This window comes from Puntigrus tetrazona, chromosome 2, assembly GCF_018831695.1.
Source record: "Puntigrus tetrazona isolate hp1 chromosome 2, ASM1883169v1, whole genome shotgun sequence".
NCBI lineage: Eukaryota > Metazoa > Chordata > Actinopteri > Cypriniformes > Cyprinidae > Puntigrus > Puntigrus tetrazona.
Window position 1 is genome coordinate 14,609,754 of NC_056700.1, and position 25,946 is coordinate 14,635,699.

At 39.5% G+C, this 25,946-nt stretch overlaps 1 protein-coding gene across 1 annotated transcript; it reads left to right on the forward strand.

The window, feature by feature from the left end:
* yes1 (YES proto-oncogene 1, Src family tyrosine kinase) lies at positions 1-25,931 on the forward strand. The gene is made up of 12 exons (XM_043261377.1): positions 1-518; positions 11,212-11,502; positions 14,366-14,465; positions 14,892-14,990; positions 15,865-15,968; positions 16,073-16,222; positions 17,660-17,815; positions 18,775-18,954; positions 19,093-19,169; positions 19,960-20,113; positions 21,302-21,433; positions 23,656-25,931. Exons 2-12 carry the CDS (start codon positions 11,220-11,222, stop codon positions 23,862-23,864), a joined length of 1,644 nt encoding a protein of 547 aa, XP_043117312.1. The 5' UTR covers positions 1-518; positions 11,212-11,219; the 3' UTR covers positions 23,865-25,931.
* The last annotated feature ends 15 nt before the right edge of the window (positions 25,932-25,946 follow it).

The following is a 25,946-nucleotide window of genomic DNA, read 5'->3' on the forward strand; positions in this document are numbered from 1 at the left end:
ATACCACCAGCTGACGGTCCGTCCTCTACCTGCCAAATGAGAAACTGTGATTTCTTTCCGTGTACCGTTCCCCGCGGCGGCCATATTGTGGGATGCGTTGCTGCAAGTTAAACCAATTCGGAGCGGAGGGAGGGGGAACATCTGCGGGAGTCCATCCACTATTCCTAGAGCTGTCTTTTGTCATGTAGCATAGCCGCACAATCTCTACCGGTTCCGGTTTAAAGGTTTTTGTTTGCTAAGGATCGGTCACTGTTACTCTTTTCCTTTTATTGCAACACAAGAACAAAACCAAGTAACGTGACTGGATTAATAATATCTATCACGGATTTTCCCTCTATCGGGCACAGCGTTTATTTATCACGTCTCGTGAGGCGTTACATGGCAAAGGAATGGGACAGACTGTGATTTTCAAGTTGAACGCAACAATACCACTTTGAGTGCAACACTGAAACCTTTGCTGAGGACGAAGCGGTCGGAAGGCGTATGTAACCTCAAAAAAAAGAACCGATTCGGCAAAGGTAAGAAAGCAGATTCGGTTCCTTTCGTGAAAGTGTAGTCAAATGGCCTAGTCTTCCCTCGCCTTTGATTTTGTGTGAAACGAGAGTGCTTGAAGACAACAGTGTGCGCTCGGTTCTGTGTTTTCTCCTAACCCGAATACAAATCTCTGCGACAGACGCTTTCTTGTCACGAAACTAGTTGTATTTCTCGAAAGAACTTTCGAAGCCGTCCGACTAACGTTAACGTTACCGTGTTCGCTTCGACAGAGACCGAGAATGAAACGTGGCTCCTCAAAGTTACCACCTGAACCGCAGATTTCCGAGGAAACGCCGCAAACGTCCCGTTTGCGATTAATCGCACGATATTGCGAACGCAGTACTTTGAAACTCGCGTATATTCGCGTCTCTGACTGTTTATGAGGGTTTTGTATTCAGATATCCCCAGTGCAGGCCTGTAGTTTACACACACGCCACAGGGAACACGGGGCGATTCATACTTTGGAACAGTGTGTGGACGAGTCGCTTTGACTTGGGTGTTATTTGCTTATCAGTAAACCATGTAACTTTCCTCCATTAGGCCTTTATGCAATTTCAGCTTCTGACGACGTTCGAGAGGGACTCGTGATCAGTTATGCCGTCTTAACAAAAGCCCTCTTCTCCAGCGCGTTGTAGTTCTTGAGTTAACCATCCTCTCCGGTGTGTAGGTACTCGCAACATCCGGGCATTTCGCAGCATTTTCGGTTGTTTACGTTGAATAATTAATGAAAGGATGTCATAACAAAGCCGAGTCCGTGCGTGCGCAAGCGCCTGATTAATCCTTCTCCAGTAATCCTTCTGTGAGCACAACCTCTGCCTCCCTGCCTGATGCTGACTTGACTCTGAGTGAAGGGAAGGATGCCATCTTCAGCCTCTGACCTGTTTCTTTGATTTTGTCTTCTGTATACAAACTTACTACCACTCATGCAGATCACAGCCCTATTGTGGGTCATCAAATGTGTAAATGGCAATGACTCCCAAATATAAGACATCAGACTTGTTCCAATGACCCTAATCATTCCAAGATTGCAAAACCAACTTTGATACCACAGCAAAGCTTGAAAAAGTATTTCTAAAGTATTTCGATAACTCAAAAGACAAATATAGCAAAACAGGCTTCAGAACATCTTTCTATATGTAATGATATTTAAAAAATCATATCACTTTTGTATTTAACTTTTTTTAAAGTGTCTTTTATGCTCAAGATTGTTTAATGAAGTAAACCAGTAATATAGTGAAATAGTATTACAATTTTAAGTAGGTATTTCATATTGCAATATATTGTTTGTTATTGCAATATTTCAAAAAGTTAATTCTTGTGATGCAAAAGCTGAATTTTCAGCAGCAAGGACTCTAGTCTTTAGGGTTACTTGCTCCTTCAGAAATCATTCTAATATGCTGATTTTATGTTTAAAATCTGCAAGAATTATTGACAACCCTGACAAAAAATACAGTAATGATTGTTGAGTTTTTCGCCAAAACAAGGACCATTTTACCCAGTTTAGGCAATATAACAAAAGGTGATTAGCTTGTTGGTTTCATTTAAAAGTTCCCCACTCTCAGTTGAGAAACCGTCTGCACTCCATATCCCTTTATGAACTCACACACACATCAATCACTGGGAAGATCATGTAAATGTTATAAAATAAGGCATCTAGCATCAAGGCTGTGTACAATGACTTCGTCATTCCCAAAACCATTTCTGTGCTATTATTATCTAATATGCAGATCAGGACATTATTTGACAGGGCTAAAAGTAGTATTACTGCAAAAGCATTGGTTAAATCTGTCCATGCCAAAGATGTACCTATTCATGATTCTGGCAGGGGTGGATGGGGGTTGACTGTGGTGGTTATTGGTCTATACATCCCAAATGTCCATCTTTTTCTGTCCTCCCTCACCCTTTGCTCCAGCCTTTGACAGGCACAGCAGGTGGCTTTTGTGGTATGAATGGACTCGGAAGGAAGTTTGTCCCCCTCCTTGCTTGGCTCTGATTGGCAGGAGCAGCAGAATGCCATGGTGATTAGGCCATTCCGCAGTGCTATGAGTCTGCCAGAGCAACTACAGTGTTACGCTTAATGTTCAGCAGTCAGCTCAGCCAAGCTCTGTATTTACTAACACAGCGTTTTAGCGAAAACCACTTATTACCTGAGGGTTTGAGTTGAGATTTTGAGAAAGTTTGAGATCGAGAAGTAGCAGAACTTTACGTTTTAATGGAGAAAAGTGCAGGATTCGCTTTAAAATTCACTATCATTTCCTGGTTGCATTGTTGTTGTGCCTGTGGTGGGTGGACATGGAGTACAACAGAACTCTGCAAGATCAGACTTGTATTATTGGTTATGTAACTTCAGAGCTGGGACGGCCACTGATTTCACTCAGGTGGGCGGATCAACCCACCTGCCTGCCATTTCCTTCTGGGTTTGATTTATAATGATGAAGGTGACGCATCCATTTAATATTTATTATTTGAGGGCATGTCATTCCATACTTGCATGACTTCATCCTTTTATTTTGTCAATACAATAGAAGTGAAAATAACTGAACAATATTCTGTAAAATATCTATTTTTGTGTTCCATAGAAGGAAAAAGTCATACAGTTTCGGAACAGCGTGATATGAGTGTATCTCTATACTCAAATTGGAGTTTCCTCATTTCCCCGCTTCTCCAACCTTGAGCCTGTGACCCATATTCGATATCATAATTCTTGAAATATCTTGAATATCTCGATTGTCTAATCGCACTTGCATAAGGAATGAGGAAGCTTTCGGAAGGGCTATATACGCAGAAACCCTGACACACGTAAATTCTCCTTACTTAATTTTTGCTATCTTTTGCTATTCATCTATTAATCTATATTACTCTTACACATTTAATTTTTAGTTCACCCAAAAATTAAATGTGTAATTTACTAGCTCACATCAATCCAAAGACCTTTTTATTTTCGGAGCACAACATAAGATAATTTTGATTTAAAACCAAGAGCTTTCTGACCCTAACAGAACTAACACGTTCAAGGCCTGGGAAGAACCTTGTAAAAATAGTCCATGTGGCATCAGTAATTAAATCCTAATTTTATAAAGCTACGGGAGTACTTTGTGTGTCTTCATTCAACAAATTTTTTTTTTTAAATATACCCTTTAAGGGTAGCTCGCTTGAATATAGCTCATGACGCTTTGTAGTAATCAAAAATATTCCAATATACATAAAGTTTACTTCTTTTTTTTTTCTTTTCTTTTTTTCTTTTTTTGCATCCTTCTCTCTCATGCTGGGGGTGGTGTAGCTGAGATGCAAGAAAAGAAAATAAGGATGCACAATTAAGAAATGAGATGCACCCAATGGCAGTTTGGGTGAACTATATAGTTTAGGCTAGTGCTCATTCTTCAGGTGATGCAATATAAAATCCCAGTCATTGTTAAAATGGGATCAAGGCCTGAGGCACGTGCCACTGCAGACACTGAAGTAAGCATACATGCATACAACACGCATGGATCTCTCCAGAGCCGTTGATTTTCTGCCCTTAATCCATTTGATCTGACTAGCGCTGGCATGAGGCCCTGTGTTTCATGTCATGTGGCTTTCTAATGCTCTGACTATTTAATCAGGTCTATGTGCAAATGTGTCCGACCATCGCTAACCATGTCAACACACAGCCACCATGAGAGAGGAACCGTGGCCATGTCAGCTCAGTTTCTCCAATCAGGCATTCACTTTTCGCGGCTCTCATCAGCGCTGAGGGCATAATGAGACGTCTCGTAATTAGAAAGTTCATTTGTTCAGCTGACTTTTGATTAGAATGTGGGTCAAATGATTGGTGTGTAATATGATTTACAGAAGAAGGGAGGGACATCACTACATGACGTCACTGATCAAGAGGGAACGGCGTGAATGATTTTACTCCCATAATCCCAAAGAGATTTTGTATGCAACCATTTAAAATACTGAGGTCGTTTAAATGTATATTTTACAGGCCTGTTGAATGCTTGCGTCTGATTGGCTGACGAATGTTCTGATGTGGAATTATTTTCAAGGAAACGCAGTGCTGAAGTAGTTCAAGGCATATCTCTCCTGTATTACAAGTCTGTAATGTTTTGCAAAATGATTTCAGTTATTTCAAAGGTCCTTACAGCCTACAACAACAAAACAACCAAAACCCTCAACAAATAAATGTAGTACGACAATAAGATAAAAAAAAAAAAAAAAAAAAAAAAAAAAAGACAAATGACAGCATTTTGGAATTGACAACAGAGGCATTATATTTTTTACTTTTTTCTTCTGTGACGGCAAAGCTGAATTATCAGAATTATTCAAGTTTTTCACTATTTATTTTTTTGGAAGTATCCTACACCTTTTTGTACATGTATACGTTAATTGTTTTAGTGTGTTGTATTGTTTTTGTTTGAAAAAGTTTCAAACCCGTTACAAAACAGTTTTATTGGGATTGTTGAACATTGAAAAGTACATAATTTTTTTCAAATAGAAATCTTCTGTAACATTGTCAATATATTTACTGGCACTTCGAATGAATTTAATGCATCATTGCTAAGTAAAAATAGTTATGATTATTTCTTTAAAAAAAATAACAATCCTCTGTGTATTCCCGGCTGGATCAGACAGTGGTCGACAGAATGCTTCAGGAACCTTTTGTAATCCAACCTTATTGAATGCGATTCAGTTTAACTTCAATTCCCGTTAGCCTGGTAGAGTTCATTATGTTCTGTTGTAGTTTATTGATCAGACAGCCTAGTCACATGTTTCTGCCGCTATTTATATTGCTGTAATAATGAGGGCCATTTGATATTGCTTTTAATATATCTTGGCCACTTGTTCGGTTGTTCAGCTGTTCAGTGCTTGGAGCTGGAGTGGCCAACCTGCTAATCAGTTTGGGTTGATTTACACTGCCTAACAGATGTGTGACCTATAACAACTGGGCACGGTCAATGAGATTTATGACCCTTTGCCTGACCTCATTGACTCACTTAAAAGGTCTTTGTAATGGATAACTTTAAAGGATAAACCCTGAAGGTCTGCTTCTTTTCAGCGGTAAGACTATAAGAAGTGATGTCATTGTTCAAGAAATGTAACCTATCAGAGGTGAAGAGAGCCTTACTAAGGTTGTTGGAATGAAATTTGAATAAGCAAAAAACTACTTTATATTTTACCCTTTTGCTCTGTTTAGCATCTATCCATCTATCAATATCTCTTCAAAGGCTGTTTTTTCATTCAGATTATCTACACCCTAGCGCTTTATTTATTTGTATTTTTGAAGACTATATTATTTTACACACTTAATTGTCCCTCGATAAAGCCAGGATGTCCCTGTTAGCGATCAGATTTGAGAATTGAAGAGCAGCTAAGTAGACATGCTCGACCATGTGCCTTTTCCATGCTATCTAATAGGGCACAGGAAATCTTTTTTGACTTGTATTGCTATCATTCTTTTATTAATTATTTTGAGATGTGCGCATGCATCAGTGACCTTGCATGGTTGGTATAGTCCGTGTCAGTGCCATCAGGGGCCATGTCTTCTAGAAGATTAGACGGTGCACAGATCAGGGGATTTGAAACGAGGAACCCCATGAACACACGCCCGGATCCAGGACTTTTGCACTGCGGTTAGCCCAAACAGAGCACTAAATAACCCATAAAGCTCATAATGAGCCTAAGTTTCCATCCTGCAGTAGTCTTGGGGACAGAGAACAGAGGAAATGACTAAAGGTCAATAAGATGATAAGGTCCTTTTTAAACCTGGTATATTAAGATGCATTCTGGTCCATTGCATCGCGTTGCATCACATTACACTGTGTTTTAATCCATCTCTTGTACACTTTTAGCCAAAAACTAATATATAAGAATTAATATATAATAAGAACGCAGAAGCTGTTCACTTGTTTACTCAAAAGCCCAATTGTGATCAGATCAAATCATATTTTAATACCAGGTGTAAACACATGTTCCTTGACCTCCTAGCTTTCTCTTTCTCTTGCTAAGTAACTTTCAGTGACTTGATATGTTCTTTTAATATTTTTGAATGTATGACCCAGCTCGCACCGCTTTCAGACCAGCTGTATACGTGTGAAAATGTACATGGATGTATAGTGCGTGTACAGAGTTCATCCGAGCATGGAGAATAGGGTCCATCCGTCCGTGTCACTGATGTGTACACACTGTTAATGCTCTTTTAACCCTCTATAGGCACAGACCTCCCATTGTCTGCCAATAATCCTCACATCTGCCAACTACTTTCTGTTTCAGCCTTTTCTCTTCCAATCCTCTGTCTCTCTTTCACCCGGTTGCTGACATACACTCTCTTGTCAGTCTCTGTCACTCACGCTGCTTTTCAAATGAAGGGTTTTCTTAACAGCAGACTCACCCAACGCCAAACGAGTGCTTGTGGTGTTCATCTGTGCTCTTTACAATGCGATGATCTCTAAAAGTACATGAGGAGTGAGCCATTGACAAAAGAAAAACATAAAAACAATTGTAATTGAGCTGGCTTATGCCCAGCCCTAATGTGAATATATCAGATCTGTGTATTAGGTGCGTTGTGTAAATGCAGGATTTGTATATAGCCTATATATTGTTCGATCACTTGGTATCGTCTTTTTTTTTATAAATATAGGTATCAGAATTGGGAGTTGAAATTTAGCTGGCATTGGCTGCTTAAGTTTTGATCTCATGACAACCCCGTTTTCAGCCACTCCTTCAGTTCTGTGTGCTTGTCACACACTGAGCACTAAGCAGCTCTCTCACAAAGCTTAGATTGTGCTCAGAGGCCACATGCTTGCTTCTCCATTATTAGTCTGAATCCAACAACATTGTCATTTTACACTGTGTCCACATTTTGAGCAAATGGCACAGAGTGATGCTACAACACTAAATCGCTCCCGTCACGCTCCACAAATCGCTGTCCACCGCAGGCATGTGACGTTACTATTGCAGTTATAATGGGTGCAGTGTAGCTGTTCTGGCATCAAGTCGCTTGCTCTGTGTAAGTTTCGATTCTTAGGCTTGAAGATTTTAACAGGGGTCAAGGTTGAATTGATTGAAGCTCATTTGTCAGGAGTATATAAATGTTTACCTCATTGAAAGGATGCCGCTGTCCCCTTAGGCCCAGTCTCTGAAATTACATTATGGGTATTAGAAGCAGATGATGTAGTGCTGAGCTTTATATGACTCCATCAGAGGTCAGATCTTTCTTCACGTACTTCCTGTGCACCGCTTCCAAGAGCTGGGATTGATTAAAGCCCATGCTGGCGTGTTTACAAGCACCCGTCATTGGCTAATCCTGTCCTGAGGAGGTGACACCTTTCTAGATGTTTCCTCACAGGGTCAAGGGGGTGGAAACGGCTCACATGTCGGGACATGTTTGGTCCACTCGAAGCACTCAAAATCTCACTCAAAGAGTCAAGCTCAACCCGTGAATTTTTTCACAGGAAAAAACCCGGAAATACCCCCTTTCTATAAAGTTCAACAGTGACCACTTTATTGGTAGCCCTGGTTCTGTAATTATTTTGCCCATGAGGATTTTTAAAGTTTTCAATTAAGAGTTGCATCATGATATGATTCACTGAAGAAGGCTTATTGCAGGAATATCTGATTGTTGGTCTCTCTGTTCTAAAATAAAAATAAACTATTTTTATTAAGATACAAAAAGTGTAGATCCTTTATTTGAAAAGGATTTTACTTACTTAATTTGATCTACGCACCCAAAAACAAGATTGAGTGATTTTACACAGGAGTTAAACGCCATGAACCAAAACAGGCAGCTGTGAAGCTATAACGGGACTGGGCACTAAACTAAACAAAAATGCCCCACAAATTCAAGTTAAATCTGACATGATTAAAATCAATTGTGAAAATTTTATGTAAAGTGTCTTTGCAGAGTTACTTTTAGGCCTGTGCACATTGCATCAGTTTTTCTGTGTTTTTTTTTGGAGCATTTAGCTTGATAACCTGATACAGTGGCAAATCGGAGGCATTTAAATTTGCAGCACTGAAAACACTGGAGTTTTTGTGAATTCTGTGCACTCACAAATTTTCTTCATCATAAACAACAGAGTGCAGAAAAGATGAAAGTAAAAGATGCTTTTTGCAGCTTCATAATATCGCAGCCCTGATATGAGTTTTGTAAATGTGAATTTATATAGTATTTTGATTACTTTGTTGCTATTGGTAACAGTTTAAAATATTCTGGTTAACTTAAGAAATTGATATGGGTTTGCCATGTTATACCGTCAATGAAAAATACTGGTATCAATTTTTACATGATAAAAAAAAACTGTCATGTTGCGAAATCAATGATATAGTGGCTTGATGGCATTTCTAGGAATGCACCAAATGTCCAACCGCACAATGACATGATGTGATCAAATAGAGATGCAAACATGACGGCAATGTGGTATCATTTAGAACTGTCAGAGAAAGACGCTAAAATTATTAGAAGCAACAACAGCGAGAGACCGCTTAGTACTGCATCGCATGTGTTTCATGAGAAGAGGAAGGGGTGGGTGTTGCTGGTTAAAGTTAATAGCCTACTGTATGATGATTAAAATCACCTTAAACAATTAAATGCACTCGAGAACGTTGTGCTTTTTAATGAACCGCCTGTGTTCAAACAACACTGCCTCAGCTCGCGATGCCAGGGTTCAAAGTCCAAACCACGAAAGAAATGTACGCTCACCAGTTGCTCAGTAACATTTTTATGATTGCATATGACTATTATTTTATATTATTATTATTATTTAGTGTATATGTTTATGTATGTTATCTTTGGTGATTTCAGATATCAACACTGTCTACCAGAAGTCACTTAACCCACCTTTAATGTTATTATTGTAAGATTACTGTTAATGAAAGTGACAATTGTAATGGTAATAAATACAGCCGGATGTGTCACACATCCTGGAAAGTGAAGCTGCTGGCTCTTTGATCTAGTGATTTAACTAGTAATTTGATGCTGTAAAAACGTTGTTGTGGCTGATTGGCTCTCTGGGAGTTTGATGCCACGCCTCCACCACCCGGGCACCAAATGACGTCATTTACTCAAGATGGCAGCGGCCATGCTTAGATGATTTGTCTTCAGTTTCCTATAGTGGAAGGACGCGGAGATGCGTCGTCCATCGTTTTTACAGTCTGTGATTACAACAGCTGTTTTCTTACATTTATTATAACGTTCACACATGGTGTTCGTGAGTTGATTCTCAGAGCAGTTCAACAGATTACGTACTCCTACACTGAGGTGGCGTTTCACGCATGCTTCAGTATGTGTATATTAAAATGCTACCACAAGTCTGCACCATTCATTTACAGAGAGCGTGCAAGGTTTATATTTGGCTTAATATTTACAGACAAGTGCATTGACCTACTTTGGGTTTACCCAGTCAAAAATCGTCCAATTCCATGACGTTTTAGCGTTATACACTTGTGTTCCATTTAATTTATTTATTTATTTTTTACATTTTGGCTTGATCCCATGATTCCGCCCACGTTCTCCACAGGATGCAAATCACAGGGCCCTACAGATACCTCTGATCAACAACCTCGTAGCTCCCAGCAAGTCTTTAAGTCATTGTTTAAAATGGAGGAAATGAATGTAATTTGTACTTCCGAACTGTCTATTGCACTCTATATCTTGTCTGTCATCATCCGTTTCTCCCAGCTATCTGTGTTCCCTGTGCGGTGGCCCTGCTGTGTCTTGTAACGCTCTTCTCAGGGCCACCTGTTCCTTCAAGGCCACGCTTGCATTCCTCATTCCCCGGCACATGTGTGCTGAGTGCAGCCCAGACAAAGAGGCCTGGCAGAAACACAAGCAGGGACGGAGCGTCTAGAGATTATACTGTCATCTCTCTGGAGCTCTGCCTGCGAGGGTAAAGCCCTCCTATCACATTGACCACACGGAGCAGTCTACACGTCCTGACACTTTTGTGTGGGTTGTTAGGGACGTGGATCGGTGTCCCAGCGCTGCTCAAAAGACGCCCGTGTGATTTACTCTGACATGTGCATTGTTGCAGAATGACGCCAAATCTGTGGAAAGCCTTTTTGATTTGGCTAGTAACAGGAAAGCAGATGCTTGTGCCAAGGTCTGACTTAAGGTTTCTTACATAGTAAAAAAAAAAAAATTGGTTGATACATTTTTATGCCCATTTTTATTCCGCGTTGTGTAATGTTAATGAAAATGTGAAAAATAAGTGAACAACTGTGAGATTTTGCAGCCAGCATTTTATTACTACAAACCTGATACTTATTATTACATTTTATTACTGCTTGGGTTTATACTTTGGGTTATGGGTTAAAGGGTTAATATGACTTTCCCCTGCTGTATACAGAAGAAGATATTTTGACGAATGTAAAATAAAGAGAGGCTGATTACAGCAGAAACATTTCATAATTGGCCATTTTTATTTATTCATGCATGTATGTTTCGCTTTAAATGTGTACAAAGTTGGGGAACACTTTTATTCATCCAGGACACATTAAATTTATAGCTATACGTAATGTGTGTACTAAAGGGTCCATTGTGTCGAAAAGCCTCTCTCAGGGAATTTTAACACTCTGATGTTTGCGTGTTTTACATTATTTTGATTGTAGCCATAAATAGTTGCAATTGCTATAAGTCAAGATTTTATTTGTTTTGCAAAACTGTCATTACAACTGGTAAATATCAGCTTCTCTCCACAGGCTTGACTATGGGCTGTGTCAAGAGTAAAGAGGACAAGGGTCCGACACAGAAGTACCGACCAGATCCCACCAATCCCACCCCTGGGTCACACATGGGTCTCTACGGACCAGACCCCACTCAGATGGGCCAGTCACCTGCCCTGAAGGGCCCCACCAACAACTACAACAGCCGCACAACTGGGCTCACCCCGTTTGGTGGCTCTTCCTCCATCATCACACCCTTTGGTGGAGCTGCCTCCTCTTCCTTCTCCACTGTTGCTGTGAGCAATCCTTTCCCCGGTGCCGTAACAGGTGAGTGGATGAGTGATAAGAGCTCTGCCTGTAGCTTTGTCTACAAAAACAAGAATTTCTTAGAAACTATATCAGATGTCTGATACCAGATTTGGCATCTTGATATACAACTCTATACAAAATATGTGAAGGATATATATACTTTAAATTGTGTGTGTGTGTGTCTGGAAATTATTCTTCCTAATGCACTTAATGAACTCCATCTCATGTTTAAGACAGTGAATTGACTTTTAAAGGGGACTCAACCCTCTGTTTATTTTTGATATATTGCCTAAATCTAAATTACATTCACGATAGTGTTTTAAGAAGCCAAACAAATTAGAATAGGATAATAGCGACAATGATAGCGTTCTTTCATTCTTCATTCCCTAAAATGAGTAGCTTGTATGACTTAGCCAAAATACACTTTTATCATGTAATCTGTAATCTAGTGTTGCCAGAAGACCCGGTACGTCTTTACCAAGTCTGTACTAAAAAAAAAATGAAAACATCACTTTTGTTTACCGGTTGTACCGAGTACCCGTTCGGACCGATTCTTGATGCGTACACCCCCATGATTTCCATGATACAGAAAACGTGTATAGAATCTCGAAATCCAGTTTAAAAACAGAGCGTAGCCAACAGCTTGCTATGTGAACTGGTATATGTAAATATTAAGCCCCAAAAGTCATTTCAGATTTCTGTGCGTCTCCGTGGTAATGAATAAATGGTAGAGATGTACGGTTTTGTTAACTACATACACTGAAGCGTGTGACGCTCCCAGTGATTTCAATCAGGACATAAATACATAAACAACATCTCCAAAACGGCTCTGAGAGTCACTTTAAACCAGCGTCGTATCATATATATACACACAGTAATGTAAAGGTTTAGACATTGTGCCAGAAATATATTACTATTATTATTTTGAATAATGTATGCGATGGGCTACTACTTCCGTTACTGTTTGAAAAATTAATACACGTTTATTTTAAAAGAAATAATCACGCAATACTTATTTTTAATTTTAATAGTAAATCCTCTTTTTACCCAAAAATTAAATGTTAAAATTTCATTAATTAAAAGACAAATTAAATTTGGGGTGAAACTTGTTTACTGTGTTCATACTTTTATTACTTGTATAAAAAACACTTGTGTATGTAATACATATATAATGCATAATACAAATATGTAAAGAATGGCATTGATTTTTGTACATTTTTACACAATCACACAAAACATTTTTACTTTATTTTAGTTTGACTTCATTAATAAAAATAGTTTGTTTTTTAATTAGCACGCTTTGTGTTTAGCTTTGGTACAGAAATATGGCATATACAGCTCCCTAGTTGATTTATTAGGTCATCATAAGGATAAAAGTTATGTTTTTTATGTTTTATTCATTTCTCCCAGAGTTCAGAGTCCAGATGTTATGTAAATGAGACAATGTATCCAGTGTTTCATTAAATCAGAATTACAAACTGCAGTTGTAGTAGGCCTAAATAAATGCGAGAGGAACTAATGAGATTTATTCCTCTTTGTTCGGTGGTAATTTCTCCGTTCAGCTTCAGGCAGTGCTGTGAAGAGATCTCTTGATACCACGTCTGTCTCTCTCTAACTCCAAGAGGCTGGGTATAAATGTGATGTGTGTCTACAGCAGAAAAGCCAAATAATTAGATCTTTGTGTGTACTCCGTGAACGGCACAGTTTTTATTCAGTAGAGTTATAAATAGTGTAATTATCGCGTCGTGTCTCGTCACAGGGCAAGTGCTGTTCATGAATCTGCTTTTCCAGGCAACATTTGATCTGATAGCCTTTGCTTAAATGCTAAATCCAGTGTGGTCTGATGGAAATAGTCTCTAGGGAAAATCCAGAGAGTTTTTAGGATCTTGTCAATGTCAGTGAGTGGAGAAAAGACAGTACTTTGTATATCCAGGACACCTACATAAAATGTAATCTTTCTGGCGTCTTTGAAGGCGTATTCACATATTTTTTTTTAACAATACCAGCAATACAAAGTATTCTGAGCTTAGTGCCTTCAACCATTGCAAATAAACCAGATTGACTTGCATGTCTTGGCAGTATATGAATACACACACACACACACACACACACAGATATATATATATATATATATATATATATATATATATATATATATATATATATATATATATATATATCAAACTTAATGTTTTTTTTTTTGTATATTGCAAGTATCGTGTGTAATAGTTGCTACAGAGAAGTTTCTGCTGTTGATACATTTTAGCGGTAGCATTATCAACTACTGCAGTTTTGCTATTGAAGCAACAATAATTACTCATTGTCAACACATTGCCGACAGGTTCAAACCTGATCCAACTTAATAGCCAAACAGAAGAAGCGGCAGCACCCATGCACGCATCGTACTCTTTAGGCTACTTGACTTGGCAGATCTGTGTGTGGCATAGCGGATGTAATCAGCGGGTCGGCCCTCTGTTCTTCACTAATGGATAATCTGCTCTCGGGGGCCTGCTTAGGTTTAATCCAACCAGTTCTTTTTGTCCTCCCTCCCCACTCAAAACCATCTCCGCTCTGCCATCTTTCTACTGGGCCATTCGTAAACCATCCCATTGTTGATGTAGTGAAGACAAAGAGCGAGCTGGCTAATGATAACTGACTACAGAGATGACCGAGCCGGGAACAAAAATCAATGGACGCATCATTCAGCATGTCTATAAATGCTTAACTAAACTCTATTATGTGGCTGAAATAGCATCTGATGCAGGACTTTCAGATGAAAAATGTAATTACTTGGAAGCAGCTAACTAGCTATTAGCGTACTATTGCTCATCTGAGGCTGTGATTTGTGTTTTTACACAAACCGAATCGATTTTTCTTGCAGGCGGTGTAACTTTCTTCGTGGCCTTATATGATTATGAAGCCAGGACATCAGATGACCTCTCCTTCAAGAAAGGCGATAGATTTCAGATCATCAACAACACGTGAGTTTCTCAGATTTTGTCGCATCCACCCCAAAGCGATATATTTTGAGTGTATATTAATGTGTAAAATAATCCAGCTACAGGAATTAAAATTGGTAGGATTTATTTATTTATTTTTTCATCCATCATTGTATTCCAAGTTCATCGAGGGCGAAATCTGTCTGGGTTAATGCGTTTCCATAATGGGCCATCTGTTCATCCACCAGCCAGGTTTAGCTTTCAATAAACGATCACAGTTTAAAAAAAAAAATGTTCCCCCTCTAATGACCCTGCCATTTTAATCATAAACCTCAAATTCCTTCGGTTGCCGGCGTTTTTACTTTGTTGATAACACGGCCTGCAGACGCTTGTTGCTATATTGTTTTCAGTTTGTGGTGAAGGACTTGAACTTGATAGTTGGGTTGTGTCTCTTGCTTCGGCTCACAGAGAGGGAGACTGGTGGGAGGCTCGCTCCATCAACACCGGGCAGAAGGGCTACATTCCCAGCAATTATGTGGCCCCTGCAGACTCCATCCAAGCGGAAGAGTAAGTTACTCCTCTCCTCCTGTGCTTATCCAATCATCTCATCCCTTCACGCCGTAATTAAGAGAGCGTGATGGCCGGTCACACATACACCCAGAGCGCTGGTGCTGACAAACACACCAACAAACGCGTGACTGCAAGACAAAAGACTCTCTCTTTTTCAGATACAAACTTTGTCTGTGTCTCTATCAGTGTTACTCTCTCTAACACATATTACTCTTGCTCTTTTCCTCTCTTTTTCTCTCTGTTGTCCTATTTTTTAATTTTTTTTTTTACATGCATTTGCATTTATTTGTCACCATTTCATTCTGTAAATGTTTTAACCATTAATACTTTTAGACTCAACAAAAATGTTCTTTTAATGTAGCCAGTATTTCATCACACTATTCATTCATACACACTATAGCAAATATGTGTTTATTGGTTCATAGTAATTCAGATTGAATAAATGTGGTTAAATACGATTCTTCACTGGTGTTAATTTAGTAAAAATAATGTTAAAATATGCATAAATGATTTAAAGGAAAACATCAAGATGAAAATTAATTTGAAATCCTTCATATACACTTTCAGACACAGATTCGGATACATATCTATTAAAAAATTTGAAACCTTTTACTCTTTTGCTGCTGCTGTTAAATCAAATTTTTTATCAAATTATTATGAGACTTAAACGTTGTACTGGCTTAGTGCTGAGAAAACTTGGAAAATTAGTTAATTTAGGTCACTAAGCAGTTTTTTTTTCTTTCAGATAATAACACACTTTCTTTTCTTTTTTTTTATGCTAGTTGAGTTTTCTTCAGACAGCCTTTTGTATGTTTCTCAAACTTTACCATGGCTGGGCAAGTGTTTATCTTAATTTATTTTTATCTCACAGATGGTACTTTGGCAAAATGGGTCGTAAAGATGCTGAGCGACTGCTACTGGTTCCCGGAAACCAGCGGGGCACTTTTTTGGTCCGAGAAAGCGAGACGACTAAAGGTACGTGAATCGCTGTCCTCCCTAAGAAGCGTATAGCGCTGGTGCTCTAAAAACAAACCAAAGCAGAAATATTATTAATCCGTTCCCTCCTCTCCTCCTGGCAGGGGCTTACTCTCTCTCAATACGGGACTGGGATGAGATGAAGGGAGACAACGTGAAACACTACAAAATCCGAAAGCTTGACAACGGAGGCTATTACATCACCACAAGAGCTCAGTTTGACACTCTACAGAAATTGGTGAAGCATTACACAGGTTAGCACATTCAGTTAAAAAAAAAAATTGTTTCTTGTATCTCCTTTCAATTCAAATGGACAGAAGCCCTGAATATCAGTCATGTGGAGATGTCAGGGTGGTGATTTGAAGCTTTGGGGTCTCACTGTGACTAGTGCTAACAGGTGCCTGACATATGCTGAGAGAAACGTTGTCCCTGTTCACTCAGACTGTCAGTTAATCTTGGCCTAGTTTCCACAGGAGAATGTCTGAGAGGGCTTTTGACATCCACACCTCTTTGATCTTTGAGACGTTACGTGAGCATCCTGCCACAGCGCTGACGTCAGTCCCCACAAAAAAACCCATCAGATTCTCTTAATTGTGGGTTTTGCCAAGCATACAATGGAATGTTATGGTAAACTCAGCGGTTAAACTCTCAGAGCAGGATTACCTGACATAAACTACATGGCGAATCAAAGGGTTTGGCTTTTTCAGCTACACTTTTTGCTAGCAGGTCCATAAAATCAATCAGCCATACAATCTTCGCAGACAAACATTTACAGTTGAACAAGGTGTACCTATTCTGTTCCTGCTTAACAAAGCACCGTGTAAAGATTTTAAAGGAATAGTTCAGCAAATAAATAAATAAATATATTTATTTATTTACTGACTTCCAGCTTTCCTGACTTGATGTATAATGTTACAATTTAAAATAAATTCAATGCATTTTAAAATGTACTTTTCAGCCAAAGCTGATTTTTCTGCAGTCATTAATCCAGTCTTCAGGGTCACATGATCATTCAGGAAGCATGCTGATGTTGATTAATTTCCAATTTTAATGAGTTTAAATCACCAAAGTTGGTAAAACATTTTGTGTCTATGTTTTTGAAATTTAATGTTCAAATTCCCACTGATAGGTGGATTTAATAGTTTTTTTTCATGCAACCTGTCACAGACCCAAGGGCCACTGAAAGTAACAAATTTGCTGTTCAGATTCATCTTATCTGAAGAATGTCAAGGCTTAATGAAAGGCCATCAGTCCTTGTCTGGCTCTCTCGGTGTGACCAGCTTCGTAAAGATTTTAATCGTTTGGGTGAAAGACCGTGATTAATGTGCTTTATGGTAGGATAAGTGATGAATTAATGACTTTTGCCCTTACCCAGGTCATTTTGTAGCCTTGTTCATTTATGGTCCCCAATTGTATGAAATTTGTGTAAATATCACACACCTTGTTTAATTAGAACTACATCTGTTAATTTTACTCAATGCCTTTCTCACTCAATATATATATATATATATTTTTAACAATATTTGTTTGTGTTACAGTTAACATAAGGCATTATGTACTGGTCTAGATGGGAATGAGATTCAGTTTTAATAAGGGAGTGTCTGTTATCCACATATGATTGTAACGGATGTAATTTACCTGACATCCTCAGGGAAAACTAGCCTCATGACCCAACTCTTATGTGTGTGTAGAGCATGCAGATGGGCTGTGCTACCGACTGACCACAGTGTGTCCGACGGTGAAGCCCCAGACTCAAGGTCTGGCTAAAGATGCATGGGAAATCCCTCGAGAGTCACTGCGTCTGGAGCTCAAGTTGGGTCAAGGCTGCTTCGGAGAGGTCTGGATGGGTAAGACAAATATGCATACAATGCACTAGAAGTCATTCCTCAAAGCACCTGGCACACTTTAACCCACATCTAGCATTTTGCCAAAAATCCTTCAGTTGATCATTTATGGCTAAATGCGTGGTTACTTGATAAAAAGTATACACAAATTACTAGATAACACATTTTACCCCACTTTCCTGTATTGTTTCTCCATTTATTTTATTTACGCTCTGCTCTTACTAGAGAAAGACGTGAAAGAGGGTTATTAAGATCCTTTCTTTCATCACCGCTCTTAAAGCTTGTCACGCTGCAAGCTCCAGCATGCCACATCACAGAAAAAATGTGTGGAATTTCGCTTAGTTGTGTGGGGCCTATTATGCATGTTGAAACAAACATACACACAATGATTTGTCGTCATCTGGCATTCTGTATCATTGTTGTTTTAATGTGTTTCACAAAACTGTCCTGGACTGGCAAAGTAACATTCTTCACCTGTTTTGTAAGAATTCTTAAAAGGATAGGTTACCTAAAAATTAGAATTTCTTAAAAAAAAAAAAATAATAATAATTTGTTTGCTGCTTCCTCAAAACAGATCTGGAGAAAATTATCATTACATCACTTGCTCAATAGATCCACTACAGTGTTATCAGAATAATAATAATAGTAATAATAGGGTCACAATAATCACCAAGCTTATTATAAACATACTTTGTTTTACTTTTGATCACATGGACATTTTCTTTCAATTTTAAGAATTAATATTTCAAATCATTTTTTTAATCAGTACCTGGATTGCACTATTTGCAATTTTTTTGCAATATTTTCGGTTTTTGGCATAGCTAGTGGAAGTTTTCTAGTCTGTGAATTGTAATGTAGAAATGTAATGAATTCAGCGGAGCTTTTCAGATTTTCATTTGTGGAAAAATACTGTCAATGCTTTCTTTTGCACTCATTTTTTCGTACATTTTTTTTCCCCCTAGGTACATGGAACGGCACGACTAAAGTAGCTATAAAGACACTGAAGCCGGGCACCATGTCTCCTGAAGCCTTCCTGCAGGAGGCCCAGATCATGAAGAAGCTTCGGCATGACAAGCTGGTGCCCCTGTATGCTGTTGTGTCTGAGGAGCCAATTTATATTGTCACTGAATACATGGGCAAAGGTAGCTTGCGCTGTCGTCTTGTTCCTCATTTCCTCTGTGTTTATTTATAAGCTCCGATGGATAAAGATAAAAAAGTTTTTATTCTACTTTTAAACGCTCAAGAAGAAAACGGTTTCATTTTGTGCCTCTCTCTCTTAGGGAGTTTGCTGGACTTCTTGAAAGAGGGTGACGGCAAGTACCTCAAGCTGCCCCAGCTGGTAGACATGGCTGCCCAGGTAAGAGGAAAACCCCCACCACCGTCCACTGTTAACCAGCCAGCTTTATTTTCCTTTTCCGCATGCAATAACAAACAGCTGCCCAATCGTTAGCAGAAGCATGTCACAGAGAACCTGGACGAGTGGCATCTCCCAGAGCGGCAGGGTTTCTGTTTCAGCCTCCATCTGGCTGTCATATTTATTTAATATCTGATATGACATCCTGCTGCCTGTGTGTCTCTCCCAGGCACTATGATCCTCATTTCCCGCCTAATGCCTGGAGCACTTAACCGCCACTCCTATGGGGCCACTTCACTTTAATGTGTCTACTCAATTCTGCTCTGTTCGCTTAAAAAGCTCGCTGTTGCTCTCTCACGTTCCTCTTTCCGTTCCCGCTCTATCGCTCTCTCTCTTTCTCCCTCCTCCCTGGGCTCCCATCGCTGCTGCGTTGCTTGGCTGAGGCTTCAGTCTCTCTCTCTCACATCTCAGCTTGAGAGACGACGCTTATGAAAACCTTTTGGACAGTTATGCTGTCTCAGATCGTGTGAACTCCCTTAAGAATTTTCTTCCTGTTGTCCGTTTTTTTTCTTCATCTCTCTTTTAAGCTTGTTTTAGCAACCTGTTTGCTTGCTTTATAGATTTTGCCCATAAGCAGCTATGAGTGTTGGTTAAACCTTTGCTTGTTAAGTATTGCAACTTCGATCATGCGCCATCTCATCTAAACGTTTCGGCTCTCTTAATATAGGACTTTCATAACTGGATCTGACACGTTGCGCTTTTGTAAGGCCTGATTTCCTGTCATCTTGTCTAGATTGCAGATGGCATGGCCTTCATCGAGAGGATGAACTACATCCACAGAGACCTGAGGGCTGCTAACATCCTGGTGGGAGACAATCTGGTCTGCAAGATCGCTGACTTTGGTCTGGCTAGACTGATTGAAGACAACGAATACACTGCTAGACAAGGTACGTGGATGGAAACGCAATATTAACACATTCGATAATTAGGTCTGAAGAGATAATTACTTAATTGCCTGGTCATGCTTTATGTGATATTAGAAATAAATCATAATTATCCAGATTAAATTCTAGTCACGTACTGCCACCCGACTAAGGGAATTTTAAGTGAATGTAGCCGGTTTTTAGCCTCTCTTTCCTGTGCAGTGGTACGTTATGTGAGCAGTGCATTCTAATGTTACAATAATGACAAAAAAATCTTATCATTATATGACTAGAATAATATTCCACTCAGGTTGTAATAGAAAGTGAATAAAGATTTTTTTTCTTAATGATATTCTACTCCTGTGCTTTTGATTTTACAAATAATTAAGGGATAATATGTATTTCATTCTATAATTATGATTAATATAAAACCAAAGCGTTGATTTGAAAATGGAGACCTTTTAAATGGTTAAAAAAAGGAAATATTCACAGAACATGCATGGTGAAATATGTAACCCACCGTCTTTTGTCTGTAACAATGCTGCTATTGGCAACAAAGCTGTTGTGCTGGAAATTACAAGGCAATCAGCATCTAATCATGCACAATTACCTCACTTACTGTCTGAATCCATCATCTCCCAGAATTCACTGTGATTGTGTAGAGCACATTGACTTACCATTGCCTACATAAATGTTGAAATATGATTATTCCCTGCAGGGAGTCTTGAGTGCCCAAAGGCTTATGAACAATAAAAAAATGGTACATCACGTACTACAGTCTAATGCTTTGGATATGAAACTGCATTTGGAGATGTTTCACTAATGATCTTTGAAGATCGATCAATCAATCAATGTCTTTCAGTGTCTCTTGTTCCCTGATTTGACACTTCATTGGTTATTGACTCACTTGTGAGCTGTCACAACACTTTAGATCAGCACAAACTGCAGACGCGTTAAGCTTTAATGCTTGTGCAAAGACAGAGGTTCAAATCTAGCTTGTTGTGTGCTGAACCCATGAACAAGGTATCAATGCGTGGACATGGTAAAAAAAACAAAAACAATATGAGTTAAATTTTTTACCATGCAGATCCGTTGAATTAAGTAATGTGGAGGCCTACAGGATGTTTTAAAATGCTGACATTTGCTTTGCTTAAGTAAGCGCCATTGACTATGCTGCAGTAATTTAGAGAATGTGTGCCATTGTTCCTTCAGGAGCCAAGTTTCCCATTAAGTGGACTGCACCAGAAGCAGCGCTGTACGGCCGATTCACCATCAAATCTGACGTCTGGTCCTTTGGTATCCTGCTGACGGAGCTCGTGACCAAGGGCAGAGTGCCATATCCAGGTGAGATGTGTTGTTTGATTTATTTGAAACTTTCCCGGAGCATCCCAGTCTCCCTTATCACACTCGATTTAACTCATCAGTTCATTAGTAGAGACTGAAATGGGTCAGAAAAGATGATTAGAGTAGAGAGATAATATAATGTGTGTCAGATCTGCGTCACGTTCAGCGGTGATGGCTCTTAAAGAAATAGCAGCCTAAAACAAAATAGTAGCCAGCTGCTGTGATGTCTGTTCATCAGAAATAAAAGAAACAAGAGGAAATCAATCACTTTTATATAGCCGTAAGTATTTACCTGTATTTAGTTTAGAATTTAGCGTTTATTAACTTAAATTTCTGTATATTCCTGCTGAGGGGCACATTTTGGATTCCAGTTTTGCTGACCTTGACTTTTAGTGCAAGGAGAAAAATTGCTTAATTTTTATTTCGGAAATTAGGCTCTATTTATTTATTTAGGAAATTAAGTCTAATGGGCTTGAATGCCATGGGAGTGAGACGCACCTTAACCAGCTAATCACGGTCTACAGGTTTACTCAAAAAAAAAAAAATTGCAGGCAGGTGTGTCCAAGCAATGTTGGGATCCAACAAGTAGGTAGATCTCAAAACTGTGAGGTGCAGATTCCACTGTGCCCCCTACTGGAGCACAGGGGGACTGCTGGGTGTGTTATTACTACTCCGAAGGAGCCATCTGGCTTAGGCGGGCATCAAGAACTGACTGGGCACCAGTTCTTATTTACCACCATCTGTCTGTTCCCTTCCTGCACCCGTCCCTCACACGACCCAGTCTGTCATTTGTAGCGCTTACCTAAAGCCACTCACTGATGCTGCACATCACAAACCCAGTTAGGCTTTCATCAATCATTCAGTCATACACTATTAGAGTCTGTCCATTATTGATGGGCATCTGCTTCCATGCAGAGCCCTAGAAGAGGCTGGATTAATGCGCCAATTTCGCTCAAGTGTCAGCAGTGTGGCTTAGTGGTTAAAGTACCGGGCTGGTTGCCAAAAGCTTGCAGGTTTGAACCCCAGAAATGGAGAGCCTTAAACTATCAGCATTTTAACCTTGAGCAAATGCCCTTTGTATGCAAGCGCGCACTATTTGTGTGTACAGTTGGATTATTTTGTATTGTTAAATGCTGGTGTCCGAGATCATCTGTAACACGTGACAGTGCTTTACCTTAAACTCAAAGGGTTAGTTCATCTCAAAATGGAAATTCTGTCATGAATCACCCTCATGACAGTTTCAAACCTGTTAGACCTTCGTTCTAGATCTTCAGAACACAAATTAAGACATAGACAGTACCACAACTGAAATGATCCCAGATCCAAAGACGTAGTAAATATCGGTGTAGGGGAAAGTTACTTTTAAAAGTAACTCATTGCAATATTGCGTTATTCTCTAAAAAAAAAAGTAATTACATTACATGGGCTGAACCTTAGGCTGAATGAAAAGTAAATTCATGTCTGTACAGTAGAATTAAACTAACAATTAGTCATTTTTGCTTATTAGTATGGTAAATACAATGATAGACAATGGTAAATAAAATGGGATTAGATACATTTGCATTAACATTTAATTTTTTGCAAGTGAGATGAATTAATGCACATTCGCATTTAGTCTAGAACTACACTTTATTCAGAAAATTGATATTTTTGTTTTCTATGTGCAAAAAAAAAAAAAAAAAGTACTCTAGTAGCATTTAAAAACTGAAGTCAAGCCACTGATGTCACATAGACCATTTTACTTATGTATTTACATTTTAGTTGTGGTGCTGTCAAATACCTTCCAGTTTCATCCAGTTTTATCCCTTTAGCATTTCCATCTAAGCAACAGCAGGAAGTCTTAAGAGCTTTTTAACTTCCCACATAAGATTTATTGATTTATCGAGTTCATACACGAAGACTTGTTGTTGTGAGTCATTATGCAGGCGAGTGTAAATGAAAGTAGGCTGAGCTCAAAAAGGTCGCTCTTGTGTTTCTCACATGCATAAAGAATCCTTCCTCTGAGAGAGCTCTCGGATGCGGTCGACCCACTGATTTACACTTCCTGTCCTCTCACGTAGCACCAGACTGTCTGTCCCCTCTGTCCTCAACGCTCCCGTCCTCTGCGGGTTCCAAGCAAAGTGTCCCCTGTAATTGCACACCCCTCACATCCCGTCTGAGACAGTCTGGCCGCTGAACAGTGGGCGGTTGCGCAAACTGACTCGGTATCAATTGTTTTTCAGGCATGGTGAACCGAGAGGTGTTGGAGCAGGTGGAGCGGGGCTACAGGATGCCGTGTCCTCAGGGCTGCCCGGAGTCGCTGCACGAAATGATGCGACTCTGCTGGAAGAAGGAGCCAGACGAGCGGCCCACTTTCGAATACATCCAGTCCTTCTTGGAGGACTACTTCACCGCCACTGAGCCACAGTACCAGCCCGGAGACAACCTGTAGAGAGACCTTCTACGGGACCCAGAGACTCACCACCACGTGCTAATAAGCCACCGGGGACGGTTCCCAAACCCACTGTGGCACCTCCTCCCCACAGCTCCCCTGCACACTTGTCCTTACAGAGATGTTTTTGTTTCTTTCGTTCTTTCCCCAAACTTACAAACTCGATTAGTGCATCGAAAGCGTATGTTTCAGGCTGTTCTCTGCCCGAGGATGTGTGTGTGGTGGAGTTGAAGAGGGTGTGTGTATGAGCGGGTTTGGAGCGGGACCACGTCACGCTCCCGGAGCTCTGCCGGGGTGATTCCCTGCATTGCAGACAGAGGGAGCTGTGAAACAAGCGATGAGCTTTAGTGCTGATGGCTGGTTCACAGTTGCACAAAATCAGCTTTTCCTTTTTATCCGTTTCGTTTTTTTCCCCCTCCCTTTTTCTGCTCCCTTTCACCTGAACACTAAATCCTATTGTAAAATCAGTCTTTGTTATTTTAAAGTTTTTCTTTTTCCCCTTTTTTTTTTTTTTTTTTATTTAGTAGTTTGAGTAGTTTATTAAAAGTGACCAATAACTGTGGTTGAATCGGTTGGCGCTACCAGCGCCATTGCTGGGACGGGAAAAGTGAAAGTCAAAGAAGGACAGAGAGAATGAGACGCGTGAGGGCATTAGCCGTTCTGAATGTACGGGAGTTTGAGTTTAAGACGTCAGTTACAGGGGCAGAGTTAGTTTTTCTCTAAAACCGTTTTATAGCAAATCATGATTTTTAATAAGTACCTTCATTTCGGTTTCAGCCGATCTCTATGAGAGCTTGGAAGCATATCCTGGGAGATGATTCATATTGGAAAAGCCTTGGCAAAACATTTCTGACGACTGATCGCCATTTCAGCCAGCTGCTAATTTTCGAGCAAAAAGTCATTATTATAAATCGTATGTAATTAAGCAGAGAGAACTTTGATTTAACAAAACACTAGACCTGACCAGTCCGAACATCATTCCTCATGCTGCTGCTGAGACCCGACAGGTCGCAGTATCACAACAGCAGCGCCCGAGTTGCTTTTTTTTTTTTTTTTTCCACGCACATCAGCACCCGCACTGCCAGGTTTGTGTTTCTCGTGCCAACACATTTGTAGTGTTGCCAACCTCTCGGTACCGATTCATTGTTCTCTCATGTACACTCCAATAAATGAACCACGGAGATTTATCTTTCACAGATGGTTTCGTACGTACATATTTCAGTATATTTCTAGAGCCATGGTTTATTCATCTTGACGTATGAATGTGAACTTGCTCAAATTATTTCACACACGAATCAGAATTATAAAGCCTTTTTCTAACTCCGCGACGTACCACGTTTGCTGCTGGTGGAGTTCTAACATTTTCTGTTAAGGCGTCACTGTGAAATATTCAGGTACTACAGATCGAGACCATTTACCAACCAAAGTTTGATGGAGTCGGTAAAAATTTGCCTTCCATCCTGAGCGCATTAAAAAAAAAATGAATGATTGATGTTTTCCTTGATCTGTTAAAATGGTACAAGTCTAATGGAGAGGGCAAATTAGACATCATCATCATCATCATCATCATCATACAGCCGTACAGTTTTTGCACCACTATTACAGATTTAGTCTTAATGTTTGGTCATGTACTGTCTGTCACAGGTTCATTTCATCCATGGCAAGGAATTGAATGCACTTGGGATGAATCAGACCGATAATCTTATGGAGGGCTAGTTTGTTGGTTTCTTCTCCCTTTTGTCGTGTAGCTATTCATATATAGAGAGAGGCCTTGCTTTTGTCCTTCCTGTACGTGAGCCCTTTGTCCTGTAACCAGGACATCAACTAGACATCTCTCCCATCACCACCTCCTGTTTTACAAGGGCTACAGGCAAGTTTGTGCAAAACTCTGTTATCGATTTTTATTTTTTGTTTTTGTGTCAAAAAAAGAAAGAAAATACTTTAATGTAAGGTGAGGGTCTCCGCTGCAAAGTTTGATGAGGATGTTTGTTGTGAAACAATGGTTACGATTACTAATCTGAAGAATTTGTACAGTAAAAAAAATAAAGTTTTACGTAATGCTTTTAACTTCATGTGGGTTAT

Coding starts and splice junctions, on each gene's coding strand:
- yes1 (XM_043261377.1), top strand. CDS start 11,220: ATGGGCTGTGTCAAGAGTAAAGAGGACAAGGGTCCGACACAGAAGTAC. Junction 14,466..14,891: donor TTTCAGATCATCAACAACAC/GTGAGTTTCTCA, acceptor TTCGGCTCACAG/AGAGGGAGACTGGTGGGAGG. Junction 21,434..23,655: donor GGGCAGAGTGCCATATCCAG/GTGAGATGTGTT, acceptor ATTGTTTTTCAG/GCATGGTGAACCGAGAGGTG.